Source organism: Mobula hypostoma, chromosome 16 (assembly GCF_963921235.1).
Source record: "Mobula hypostoma chromosome 16, sMobHyp1.1, whole genome shotgun sequence".
NCBI lineage: Eukaryota > Metazoa > Chordata > Chondrichthyes > Myliobatiformes > Myliobatidae > Mobula > Mobula hypostoma.
Genome location: NC_086112.1, coordinates 71,860,445 through 71,874,315, shown reverse-complemented (window position 1 = coordinate 71,874,315; position 13,871 = coordinate 71,860,445). Strand labels below are relative to the sequence as shown.

The 13,871-nt window shown below is 43.2% G+C and overlaps 1 protein-coding gene across 1 annotated transcript in view; it reads left to right on the top strand.

Moving 5' to 3' along the window:
- The window catches only part of psip1a (PC4 and SFRS1 interacting protein 1a), a 76,197-nt gene that overhangs the window by 22,958 nt on the left and 39,368 nt on the right, over window positions 1-13,871 (top strand). The window contains exon 7 of the mRNA XM_063069105.1: window positions 4,617-4,695. Coding sequence (XP_062925175.1) covers window positions 4,617-4,695 — 79 coding nt within the window. The remainder of the gene's footprint in view (window positions 1-4,616; window positions 4,696-13,871) is intronic.

Sequence of the window (13,871 nt, the reverse complement as noted above, 5' to 3'; positions counted from 1 at the left end):
TGTTTAGAGCAGGGGTTGCACAGACCCCTTGCTTAACGGTTGGTCCATGGCCTAAAGAAGGTTGGGAACCCCTGATTTAGAGATCATCAGGCCCAAAGAGCTGCTCTGCCCAGCAACTCACCTATTTTCCCTAGCTTAATCACAGGACAGTTTACAATGACTGATTAACCTACAACCTGGGAGGAAACCAGAGCACCTGGAGGAAACCCACTAGTTCATGGGGAGGACATACAAACTCCTTATAGACGGTGTCAGAATTGATCTCTGCCCTGAACTTTAACAGACTTTTGTTTAACTGGTTTGTCAGTGCAGTTTGCATTTGTATCAGGTGTCCAATAGCCTTCGGGACGTCAGAAATGTTGTTCGCTGTAATTCATTAATCTCTTATCATTTTGGTCTATAATACATGCAGAGGAAGTAAAGAGCTTTTGAATTTCTTGTACAAAGCATAGAGTATGTTTAATTGGTTCTTTGCTCCCAGCATCAGTTAAATCTGAAATGCAACATCATTTTCCTTCATAACGTACCCGGTGATGACATGATTAGGTGACAATATTGTTTCTCGTTAAAAATATATTTATTATCTAAGTATGTACTGTGTACTATATAAACTTTGATTAGTCTTACAGGCAACCACAAAACAAAGAAGCACAATAGATCTCTTCATAAAAAGGCTGTCAAACACCCAAAGTGGGGTTGGGGGGGCGGGGGGGGGGAAGAGAGAACAAATCGTGCAAACAAAAATAAAACTCAGAACTGAAGTTCATGAAAGTGAATCCACAGCCACCAAGCCAATTCATCGCTGCAGCCGGCCCAGGAGACCATTAATTGCAGGTCAGAGCCTCGGTTCAGTGCAGAAATGACTAAACCGCACGGAGCAGTGAGCTGAACACTGGCCTCTGGCCCCAACACCTTGACCTTTTGAATCTGGCCCAGCGCTTAAATCAGCCAAACATCAGCTTGTTTCTTGCTCCTGGACCTGGGCCCTGCTGCTTTGTTTCGGCCTCAAGTCCACTCCAGCAATGGTCAAACATGGGTCCATTCCTCACTCTTGGTTTTCAGGCCCTGTCTCCTGGATGCAGCCTAAACCTGACCTTTTCAATCTGTGCTGCTGCAACCTTACTGCACCTTTGCGACTCCAGTTCACTTCACAAAAATGTCAGGTCGTACAGGCGGTTCAAAAGCACAACTCTGAAAGGGAAGTGTCAGGCTATTGATTGTAGTGATGGTTGTCCAGAAAGATGGGGATCAATAGAGTAATTAATAGAATTGTTTGCTGCCAGTAAGGCATTGCTGTGTCTCACCAGCGTCATACTGTCTGATCACTCTACCTAAATTATTCTGCTTATTCTTTTCTGAGTCCAAGTAACAAATCTTTTCAGTATCCTGAGTGTCAGAACTTTTGAGCTGTGACTTTAAAATGTGTAGGGATATCTGAATTTTTATTAGGATATGATTATTGAATACATTGACTGTATTCATTGTCAGTGAATATTTTTTCAATAACCAAGTTTATCAGTCCCCTTGTTCCTACTTTCTACAAATCCTGCTCCGATGTCTTGTGGTCTTATCAAGTTATTTGAAGTATATTTAAAGCAGAGGTTGATAGGTTCTTCATTAGTCAGTGTGTCTAAGTTTACGGGGAGAAGGCATGAGAATGGGGTTGAGAGGGATCATGCATCAGCCATGAAATGGTGAAGCAGACTCGATGGACTGAGTGGCCGGATTCTGCGCTTATAATCATGTGGTCTTATTAAATATGTTTACTTTCATATTTGCCTCCATGTGAAGTACATGTTATTACTCGGTTGAATTCCGTCTGTTCCATTCTAATCCTCATTTTGTCAAATTATCTTGTAAATTATTTTGAGAATTTGTATGATGTAACTTGACGTTCTTTGTTTCACCTGCAGCTGTTATCAGTAGGCATGACTCTTGCTCCATTTTCAGAAAAATCCAAATTGAACAACCATAGCCCAGGCAACATTCTATCTCCTCCAATCTAATTTCCATCAGTGGTGTATCCATTGTAAAATACTTCAGTGATACCCATTCCTTACTTGCTCCATACCAGCCTTTTAAGAGCAAGTATGCTAAATCTTCTTGAAATCCAAGTAAATAACATCCTTTATTTGTTGTAACCTGTAAAGTTTCTTTGTCCTTTCAAAAGAAGTTTTGATTGGGAAAAATGTACCTTTCTGAAACTATTTCTATACACTCAGTGGCCACTTTATTAGGTACACCTCTACACCAGCTCATTAATGCAAACCATAGAAACTATAGCACAGAAACAGGCCTTTTGGCTCTTCTTGGCTATGCTGAACCATTTTCTGCCTAGTCCCACTGACCTGCACATGGACCATATCCCTCCATACACCTCCCATCCATGTATCTGTCCAATTTATTCTTAAATGTTAAAAAAGAACCCGCATTTACCACCTCGTCTGGCAGCTCATTCCATACTCCCACCACACTCTGTGTGAAGAAACCCCCCCCATGTTCCCTTTAAACTTTTCCCCCCTCACCCTAAACCCATGTCCTCTGTTTTTTTTTTCTCCCCTTGCCTCAGTGGAAAAAGCCTGCTTGCATTCACTCTATCTATACCCATCATAATTTTATATACCTCTATCAAATCTCCCCTCATTCTTCTACGCTCCACGGAATAAAGTCCCAACCTATTCAACCTTTCTCTGTAACTGAGTTTCTCAAGTCCCGGCAACATCCTTGTAAACCTTCTCTGCACTCTTTCAACCTTATTTATATCCTTCCTGTAATTTGGTGACCCAAAACTGAACACAATACTCCAGATTCGGCCTCACCAATGCCTTATACAACCTCATCATAACATTCCAGCTCTTATACTCAATACTTCGATTAATAAAGGCCAATGTACCAAAAGCTCTCTTTACAACCCTACCTACCTGTGACGCCACTTTTAGGGAATTTTGTATCTGTATTCCCAGATCCCTCTGTTCCACTGATCAGTTAATCATATGGCAGCAACTCAATGCGTAAAAGCATGCAGACATGGTTAAGAGGTTCAGATGTTCAAACGTCAAACCAAAATTCAGAATGGGAAAGAAATATGATCAAAGGACTTTGACCACGGAATGATTGTTGGTGCCAGCCTTGTGGTTTGAGTATCTTCGAAATTGCTGATGATCTGGGATTTTCATGCACACATTCTCTAGAGATTACAGAGAATGGTGAGGAAAACAAAGAAAAACATCCACTCAATGGCAGTTCTGTGGTCAAAAAATGCCTTGTTGAGAGAGGTCAGTGGGGAATGGCCAGACTGGTTCAAGCTGACAGGAAAGCAACAGAAACTCAAATAATCTCTCATTACAACATTGGTATGTAGAAGAGCATCCCTGAATGCACAACCCGTGGAACCTCGAAGAGGATGGGTTTTAGCAGCAGAGGACAGCAAATATACATTTGGTGGTCATTATTAGGTACAGGAGTTTCTTAATAAAGTGGCCACTGAGTGTATTTTAGTTTACTTTTTATTTGGTTCTCCACAACTTAATTTTTAATCAAGAGATCTATGAATTTGCCCTTTGGACATGGGATTCATTAGTCTTGTTTTCTGTGTGACGTGTTTCCCACCTTTTGAATAGGAGCAATATCTGTCTTTCATCCTTGCCAAGTCACCCCTTCATTCCTGGTCTTTGCTAATAATGCTCTGTGCTAGGGTTTCTGCGTGACAGTCACAGGGCTGATGGCTTGTTCTCAATGGATTGCTGTTCAAAAGACCAAGGAGGGACCAGAGTGAGCTCTTTAAACAGTAAAGTCAAACCACTCTTAAAGGATGAATGAGACTTGGATCCTGCACTTTAATTTGTAGACGTTGGTGTCTTAAAGTTGAAAATATTAATTACAAGATCAACATTAATCTTAATGAATCCGATATTGTGTTATTGCATCAATTGGAAAAATCTGCTGTCTGCGTGATTGTTTCAATTTGCTCTTAGACCAAAGTCATACTTAATATTTTAACTTTTAAACAATGATTGAGTGAACTCGGCCCTTTTTCCTGGGAGCGATGGAGGATGAGAGGTGACCTGATAGTGGTGTATAAGATGATGAGAGGCATTGATCGTGTGGATAGTCAGAGGCTTTTTCCCAGGGCTGAAATGGTTGCCACAAGATGACACAGGTTTAAGGTGCTGGGGAGTAAGTACAGAGGAGATGTCAGGCGTAAGTTTTTTACGCAGAGAGTGCTGAGTGTGTGGAATGGGCTGCCAGCAACGGTGGTGGAGGGGGATACGATAGGGTCTTTTAAGATTTTGGATAGGTACATGGAGCTTTGAAAAATAAAGGGCTATGGGTAAGTCTAGTAATTTCTAAGGTAGGGACATGTTCGACACAACTTCGTGGGCCGAAGGGCCTGTATTGTGATGGAGGTTTTCTATGTTTCTGATGTTAAATTATAGAACTAAAAAGCACTTTGTGCTGTTATCTCCACTCTGCAGCCCCAGAAGAGCATGGTATGTAATTTTCGGGTGTAGTTAAATATGCTGAAGTGATTTATGTGTTGGAAGAATATTTTGCTATTGTGTTTTTGAGTGTTGCATCTCTAAAGTTTGTGTGCACATTGTGCCTTGTGTTTTCAGCAGTTGAAGTGAAGACTCCGAAGCCCAGAGGAAGACGGCCCAAAGTAATGGTGATAACGCCACGTTCAGGCGATGAAAGGTTAGTGATGTTAATCTGCAAATTATTTGCCATTTAAGGCCTTCTAAGTTAATAAATGTAACCTTTTAATGTTCTAATCATCCAGTATGACCCTAATCTAAGTAATATTACTGTATTGCTGAAAATGGGAACATTCTCTACTTTTATTTTTAGGAAGTTTAACTGATTTTAAAAATGATATGTTTATATAGCCTCTCATGACCTTGGGCCATGCCAGCACAGTTTGCAAAGGTAATAAATCATAAGTACAATCACTGACATAATGCAAGAAAAAGACAACCAATTCACATGCAATCTCAGAATAACAGTGTAATCGTTTTTAAAGTGATACCGGTCGAGAGAAGGTCAAATAATGTGGAGAACATTGAACTTGACAACACAGTGCAGACTTCTTGGCTCATGATGTACCGATCTTTTAACATGTTCTAAGCACAATATGACTCTTTCCCGTACATTGCCCTCCCTTTTTCTATCATCCATGTGTTTGTCTAAGTCTCTCTTGGGTGTCCCTGATGTTACTGCCTCTACCACCATATTCTGTGCATCCATCACAATGTTTAAAGAGATGAGTCCTGGCTTGCTCAACCTATCCTCATAGGACATGCACTAATCCAGGCAGCATCCTGGTAAATTTCCGCTACACCCTTTAATACTTCCATATCCTATAATGAGGTGACAAGAACTAACTGGTGTTTTATAGAGCTATATTTCCTTGTGGCTTAATCCCCTGATAAATGAAGGTCAGCGTGAGCCTTCTTAGCATGGATTTGGACCCCAAGATCCTGTTTCTCCATACTGATAATGAAGCAGGTTTTCAAAGCTTGCAGAGAGATTCAGGCCAGTTAGAAGAGTGGGCTGAAAGATGGCAGATGGAGTTTAATGCTGATAAGTGTGAGGTGCTACATTTTGGTAGGACTAATCAAAATAGGACATACATGGTAAATGGTAGGGCATTGAAGAATGCAGTAGAACAGAGGGATCTAGGAATAATGGTGCATAGTTCCCTGAAGGTGGAATCTCATGTGGATAGGGTGGTGAAGAAAGCTTTTTGTATGCTGGCCTTTATAAATCAGAGCATTGAGTATAGGAGTTGGGATGTAATGTTAAAATTGTACAAGGCATTGGTAAGGCCAAATTTGGAGTATTGTGTACAGTTCTGGTCACCAAATTATAGGAAAGATGTCAACAAAATTGAGAGAGTACAGAGGAGATTTACTAGAATGTTACCTGGGTCTCAGCACCTGAGTTACAGAGAATGGTTGAACAAGTTGAGTCTTTATTCTTTGGAGTGTAGAAGGTTGAGGGGGGACTTGATAGAGGTATTTAAAATTATGAGGGGGATAGATAGAGTTGACGTGGATAGGCTTTTTCCATTGCAAGTAGGGAAGATTCAAACAAGACATGAGTTGAGAGTTAGGGAGCAAAAGTTTAGGGGTAACACGAGGGGTAACTTCTTTACTGAGAGTGTTGGCTGTGTGAAATGAGCTTCCAGTAGAAGTGGTAGAGGCATGTTCGATATTGTCATTTAAAGAAAAATTGGATAGGTATATGGACAGGAAAGGAATGGAGGGTTATGGGCCGAGTGCAGGTCGGTGGGACTAGGTGAAAGTAAGCGTTCAGCACAGACTAGGAGGGCCGAGATGGCCTGTTTCCGTGCTGTAATTGTTATATGGTTATATGATAAGAATCCTGCCATTAATCCTGCCTTCAAATTTGACCTTCCAAAGTGAATCACTTCACATTTTTCTGGGTTGAATGTCATCTGTTGTTTCTCAGCCCAGTTCTATATCCTGCTTATGTCCCATTGGAATCCTCAACAATCTTCTACATTGTCCACAACAGCCCCAACCTTCATATCACTTGCAAACTTAATACCCCATCCCTTTTGCTTCTTCACCCAAGTCATTTATAAAGATCACAAAGAACAGGGCTTCCAGAACAGGTCCCTGCAGAACACCACTAGTCACAGAACACCAAGCAGAATACGCACCATCAACAACCACCCTCTGCATTCTTTGGGCGAGCCAATTCTGAATCCAGACAGCTAAGATTTCCTGGATCCCATGTCTCCTGACTCTCTGAATGAGCCTACCATGGGGAGATCCACCACACGGACTGCTCTACCTTCATTAATGTGTTTTGTCAGATCAGAGAATTCGGTCAGTTTTGTAAGGCATGACCTGCCACTTTCAAAGCTACGCTGTGGTCAGATGATGCTTCTCCAAATACTTGTGAATCCTGTCTCTAAGGATTCTCTCCAATAAGTTGCCCACCACTGAAGTAAGAATTACTGGTCTATAATTCCCAGGGTTATTCATATTAGCTTTCTGGAACAAAGGAACAAAACGTGTCACCCTCCAGTCATCTGGTACTATTTCTGTGGCCAGCAATACAGAGATCATCATTTAAAGGCAATCTCTTTCTTCACTTCTCAAAGTAACCTGGGTTATATTGATTCCCACAAGGGGCGGCTTATCTATCCTAATGTTTTACAAAAGTTCCGGCACATCCTCATTCTTATCAACATGTTCTAGCTTATCGCCTGTTTTATGCTGTCCTCAGGATCGTCAAGATCCCTCTTACTGGTGAACACTGAAGGCAGGTATTCATTAAGGATCTCCCCTTTCTCCTCCGACTCCAGGTACATCTTCCTTTTCTGTCCCTGATCGGTCCTTACTTCATTCTAGTCATCCTTCTGTTCTTCACATATGTGTAAAATGCCTTGGGGTTTTCCTTAATCCTACTTGCCAAGGCCTTCTCATGTCCCCTTCTAGCTCTCTTAAGTCCCTTGTTAAGTTCCTGCCTGGCTACCTTATTACTCTCCAGAGCCCCATCGGATCCTTGCTTTCCAAACCTCAAGTAAGCTTCTTTCTTGCTGTTTGACAATCTCTTGTCATCCATAGTTCCTTCACCTTGCCTCAATAAGACAAACTATGCAGGTACTCCCTACACAACATCTAGCCTAACATAAGAAATAGGAACAGGAGTCTGCCAGCTGACCTGTCGAGCCTGCTTCACCATTAATAAGATCATAGCTGATCTGGCCATGGACTCATCTCCACCTACCTGCCTTTTCCCCATAACCCTTCATTCTCTCTGAATGCATTTAACTATTTAACTGTGCCTTAAATATATTTAACACACAAATTCACTACTCTGGGAAAAGTAGTTTCTCTCCGTTTCCATGCTAAATGTAGTCCCCCATACATGAGTTTCTGAGGGAGAATGATGGGCAGATTCTTTCTAATATTGGTGGAATAAGATAAAAAGTCACTTAGTTGTGGCTGTACCAGGTTGACCAATATCTTTGCGGGAAGGTTTGCTGCTTCTGCTCAAGATGTTAAAACTAGAGCTGCATGGGGTTGGACTAGCCTCCATGTGACAGGACAGCAAGTGGAGTGACAGTGGAGAAAGTAGATGTTAAGACTACAAAGATGAAAAGCACAAGGTTGAGCATAAGACATTGGAGCGGAATTAGGCCATTCAGCCCATTGAGTCTGCTCCACCATTCTATCATGCTGATCCTGGATCCCACTTAAATGGTAGAACTAATGTTTGAGTTGCATCTATTTCAATGCAATGTGTATTGTAGGTATGGCAGATGAACTTAGAGCATGGGATTATGATATATTTATTAGTGAGACTTGGTTACTGGAGGGGCAGGACTGACAACTCAATGTTCCAGGGTTCAGTTTTAGATGTGATAGCAGAGGATATATTAAAGGAGGAGGGATGGCATTACCCAACAGAGAAAATATCATGGCACTGCTCGGAGAGGAGACTGGAGGGTTCATCTACTCCAGTAATGTTAATGGGACTATATTGTACACCTCTCAATAGTTGGTGGGATTTAGAAGGCCAAATTTGTGGGGAGATAGCAGCAAACTTCAGGAATCGGATGTTCAGCTTTCCGTATCTTGACTGGGACACCCATACTGTTAAAGGATTGGATGGGATAGAGTTTGTCAGATGTATTCAGGGAGGTTTCCTTGATCAATAATGTAGAGGTACCAGTTAGAGTGCAATACTGGATCTTCTTTTAATGAATGAGACTGGACAGGTGACAGAAGGAGGAGGAGTGAATACTTCGGATATAGTGATCATAATGAAGTTAGATTAGATTAGATTGGGTTATGAGAACACTCAGTCCTCTTTTATTGTCATTTAGAAATGCATACATGCATTAAATGAGACAATGTTTCTCCGGCGTGATATCACAGAAAACAAGACAGACCAAAGGCTAACACTGACAAAACCACATAATTGTAACATATAGGTACAGCAGTGCAAAGCAATACCATAATTTGATGAAGAACAGTCCATAGGCACAGTAAAAAAAAAAGTCTCAATGTCCCCGAGTCGATCGACTCCTGAATCCCCAATAGTGGTGGCAAAAGGGAGAAACTCCCTGCCATAAACCTCCAGGCACCATCAACTTGCCGATACCTTGGAAGCAGCCAACCACAGCTGACCCTGAGTCCATCCGTCCAAAAACTCCGAGCTTCCGAGCAGCTTCTCCGATACAGCCTCCCAAGCGCCATCCTCTGCCGAGCGCCTTCGACCTCTCCCTGGCCGCTGAAACAGGCAAAGCCGAGGATTTCGAGGCCTTCAGCTCCAGAGATTCCGGTTACCACACAGTAGCAGCGGTAGCAAAGACATTTCAGAAGTTTTCCAGATGTTCCGCTATGCACTCGTGTCTGTCTCCACCAAATCAGAATTGTGCACAGTCCCCTACTTGACAGATAATAGATATTCATCACCGGAGAGGCTGCACGCGCTGCCGTCGTGCTGCCATCTTCCCAAAATTAATGGAATTATGCAGAAAGATATGACTGGTCCACAAGTTAAAAGTGGATCAACCATGATGAAGTGACAGAGCAGACTTGTTGGACCAAATGACCTAATTCGCTCCTATATCTTATGGTCTTGTGTGTTTACATTTTAAAAACTGAAGACAGGTATCTGTTTATGTCGAGAAGCTAAACAAAGAATATTAATTGGAAGTTTATCTTATTCAAAAACAACTCTTATTAGGAATGGTTAAAGAACATCATGAAGAATATTTTTTAGAGGGTACCTGAAGCTATCTATATTGGATAGGAGTTAAGGTCTTCATCTGAGTTTAGAACCTCGCTATCAGGAAACCAAAGCCATCACAGGGCCATGGGGCAATCGCAGCAGTGCAGGGGCAATGGTACAAATGGAGGACTTGGTTTGTGAACCCTTTGCAATTGCTTGGTATACTGATTAAATATTCATAAAATGTGACCTGATCTTCACCTAAGTCACAATAACAGACTAACACAATCTACCTTAACTATTAACACACAAACAATTGTACTTTTCATGTCTTTATTGAACACATTGTTTAATCATTCACAGTCCAGGCTGGAAAAAGTATGTGAACCTTTGTATTTAATAACTGGTAGAACCTCCTTTAGTAGCAATAACCTCCACCAAATGTTTCCTGTAGCTGCTGATCAGACTTGCACAGCAGTGAGGAGGAATTTTAGACCATTCCTTCATACAAAACCGTTTCAGTTCATCAATATTTCTGGAATCCCTTGCATGAACAGCCCTCTTCAGAATCTGCCACAGTATCTCAATTGGATTAAGGTTTAGACTCTGACTTGGCCTTTCCAAAACAAGAATTTTCTTTTTAAACCATTCTGTTGTTGATTTACTCTTGTGTTTTGGATTATTGTCTTGTTGTATCATCCAACTTCTATGAAGTTTCAGGTGACAGATCACTATCCTGACTTTCTCCTGTGAAATGCCTTGAAACAATTTTGAATTCATTGTTCCCTCAACGGGTACAAGCTGTCCAGGCCTTGAGGCAGCAAAACAGCACCAAATCATGATGATCCTCCCATAATGTTTCACAGTTGAGGTGAGATTTTGGTGCTGGTGTGCAGTGCCCTTTTCCGCAAACAGCGGTGTGCACTTTTGCCAGAAAGTTCAACTTTTGTCTTATCTGTCCACAAAACTTTGTCCCACAAGCATTGTGGAACATCCAGGTGGTCTTTTGCAAACTTGAGATGTGTAGCAATGTTGCTGCTGCTGTTTTTTTTTGAGAACAGTGGTTTCCGCCGTGGTGTCCTTCCATGAACACCATTCTTGTTCCATGTTTTTCTTATAGTGGACACATGAACAGAGACCTTAGCAAGTTCTAGAGATTTCTGCAGGTCTTTAACTGTTACCCTTGGATTCTTTCTTGCCTCTTTCAGCATTGCGCATTGTGTTCTTGGTGTGATCTTTGCAGGACGCCCATTCCTAGGGAGGGTAGCAACAGTACTGAGTTTCCTCCATTTGTAGACACTTTCTCTTACTGTGGACTGATGAATACTGAGGTCTTTTGTAGCCTTTTCCAGCTTTGTGCATCTCTACAGTTCTTCTAAGGTCCTCAAAGTTGTTTTGATTGGCGTATAGAAACATAGAAAATAGGTGCAGGAGTAGGCCATTCGGCCCTTCAAGCCTGCATCGCCATTTATTATGATCATGGCTGATCATCCAACTCAGAACCAGCCTTCTCTCCATACCCCCTGATCCCTGTAGCCACAAGGGCCATATCTAACTCCCTCTTAAATATAGCCAATGAACTGGCCTTAACTGTTTCCTGTGGCAGAGAATTCCACAGATTCACCACTCTCTATGTGAAGAAGTTTTTCCTCATCTCGGTCCTAAAAGGCTTCCCCTTTATCCTCAAACTGTGACCCCTCGTTCTGGACTTCCCCAACATCGGGAACAATCTTCCTGCATCTAGCCTGTCCAATCCCTTTAGGATTTTATACGTTTCAATCAGATCCCCCCTCAATCTTCTAAATTCCAACGAGTACAAGCCCAGTTCATCCAGTCTTTCTTCATATGAAAGTCCTGCCATCCCAGGAGTCAATCTGGTGAACCTTCTTTGTACTCCTTCTATGGCAAGGATGTCTTTCCTCAGATTAGGGGACCAAAACTGCACACAATACTCCAGGTGTGGTCTCACCAAGGCCTTGTACAACTGCAGTAGTACCTCCCTGCTCCTGTACTCGAATCCTCTCGCTATAAATGCCAGCATACCATTCGCCTTTTTCACCGCCTGCTGTACCTGCATGCCCACTTTCAATGACTGGTGTATAATGACACCCAGGTCTCATTGCACCTCACCTTTTCCTAATCGGCCACCATTCAGATAATAATCTGTTTTCCTATTTTTGCCACCAAAGTGGATAACCTCACATTTATCCACATTAAATTGCATCTGCCATGAATTTGCCCACTCACCCAACCTATCCAAGTCACCCTGCATCCTCTTAGCATCCTCCTCACAGCTAACACTGCCGCCCAGCTTCGTGTGATCCGCAAACTTGGAGATGCTGCATTTAATTCCCTCATCCAAGTCATTAATATATATTGTAAACAACTGGGGTCCCAGCACTGAGCCTTGCGGTACCCCACTAGTCACTGCCTGCCATTCTGAAAAGGTCCCGTTTATTCCCACTCTTTGCTTCCTGTCTGCTAACCAATTCTCTATCCACATCAATACCTTGCCCCCGATACCGTGTGCTTTAAGTTTGCACACTAATCTCCTGTGTTGGACCTTGTCAAAAGCCTTTTGAAAATCCAAATATACCACATCCACTGGTTCTCCCCTATCCACTCTACTAGTTACATCCTCAAAAAATTCTATGAGATTCGTCAGACATGATTTTCCTTTCACAAATCCATGCTGACTTTGTCCGATCATTTCACCACTTTCCAAATGTGCTGTTATCACATCTTTGATAACTGACTCCAGCAGTTTCCCCACCACCGATGTTAGGCTAACCGGTCTATAATTCCCCGGCTTCTCTCTCCCTCCTTTTTTTAAAGAGTGGGGTTACATTAGCCACCCTCCAATCCTCAGACACTAGTCCAGAATCTAACGAGTTTTGAAAAATTATCACTAATGCATCCACTATTTCTTGGGCTACTTCCTTAAGCACTCTAGGATGCAGACCATCTGGCCCTGGGGATTTATCTGCCTTCAATCCCTTCAATTTACCTACACCACTTCCCTACTAACATGTATTTCGCTCAGTTCCTCCATCTCACTGGACCCTCTGTCCCCTACTATTTCTGGAAGATTATTTATGTCCTCCTTAGTGAAGACAGAACCAAAGTAATTATTCAATTGGTATTTCCACTATTTCATCCTCCGTCGGATCCACGCCTGCAATCGCCGTTTCTTTGACTTTGTCATGTTAGGCAAAGATCGCAAGATCTTACATCTATGGACTGCAGAGCCTGCCGGCCCCGACGCTAGCAGGCATGAACTTTCGGTTGCGGCCCTTGCCGTTGGTCTCGGCGGCTCCAACACCTCAGGACATATTCAAAACCCGGACTCCAGCAACGACCATGGAGACATTCAAAGCGATCGCGCAACCACCAACTGCAACTCCAGCCTTGAACTCCAGGCCGGGTCTTTATGTGCTGCTGTTGTGACTCCCGTCTCCCCTTCCCCCACCACCACTTCGCAGCCCCGTCTTCCTCAGATCCCACCGTCAGCTCCTGGGCCCTCAGAGGCTCCATCTTCCTCTCACCCCAACCCTCCCCCCTCCACTGACACCCCCAGCCTCCCCCCTCCCCCCTCTGATCCCAGCTCTCATCCGTGCCGGGTCTTTACCATCCCCTCCGACCTTCAACTGTCGGAGGCAGAACGCTCTGTTCTCAGTAAGGGCCTCACGTTTGTCCCCCTTCGCCCACACCTCAGCGAGTTCCGTGTTCGCCATGATGCGGAACTTTTCTTCCGCCGTCTCCATCTCCGAGCCTACTTCTTCGGCAAGGACTCTTCCACCCCCACCGATGACCCCTTCTCCCGTCTTCATCCCTCCTCTTCTTCATGGACACCCCGCTCTGGTCTTCTGCCTGCTCTGGATCTCTTTATTGCCAACTGCCGACGGGACATCAACCGTCTCGACTTCACCGCACCTTGTCCCCATTCCAACCTCACTCCTTCGGAACGCTCTGCTCTCCGCTCCCTCCGCACTAATCCTAACATTATTATTAAACCCGCTGATAAGGGGGGTGCTGTTGTAGTCTGGCGCACTGACCTCTACCTTGCCGAGGCACAGCGACAACTCGCGGATACCTCCTCTTATTTACCCCTCGATCGTGACCCCACTAAGGAGCACCAGGCCATTGTCTCCCACACT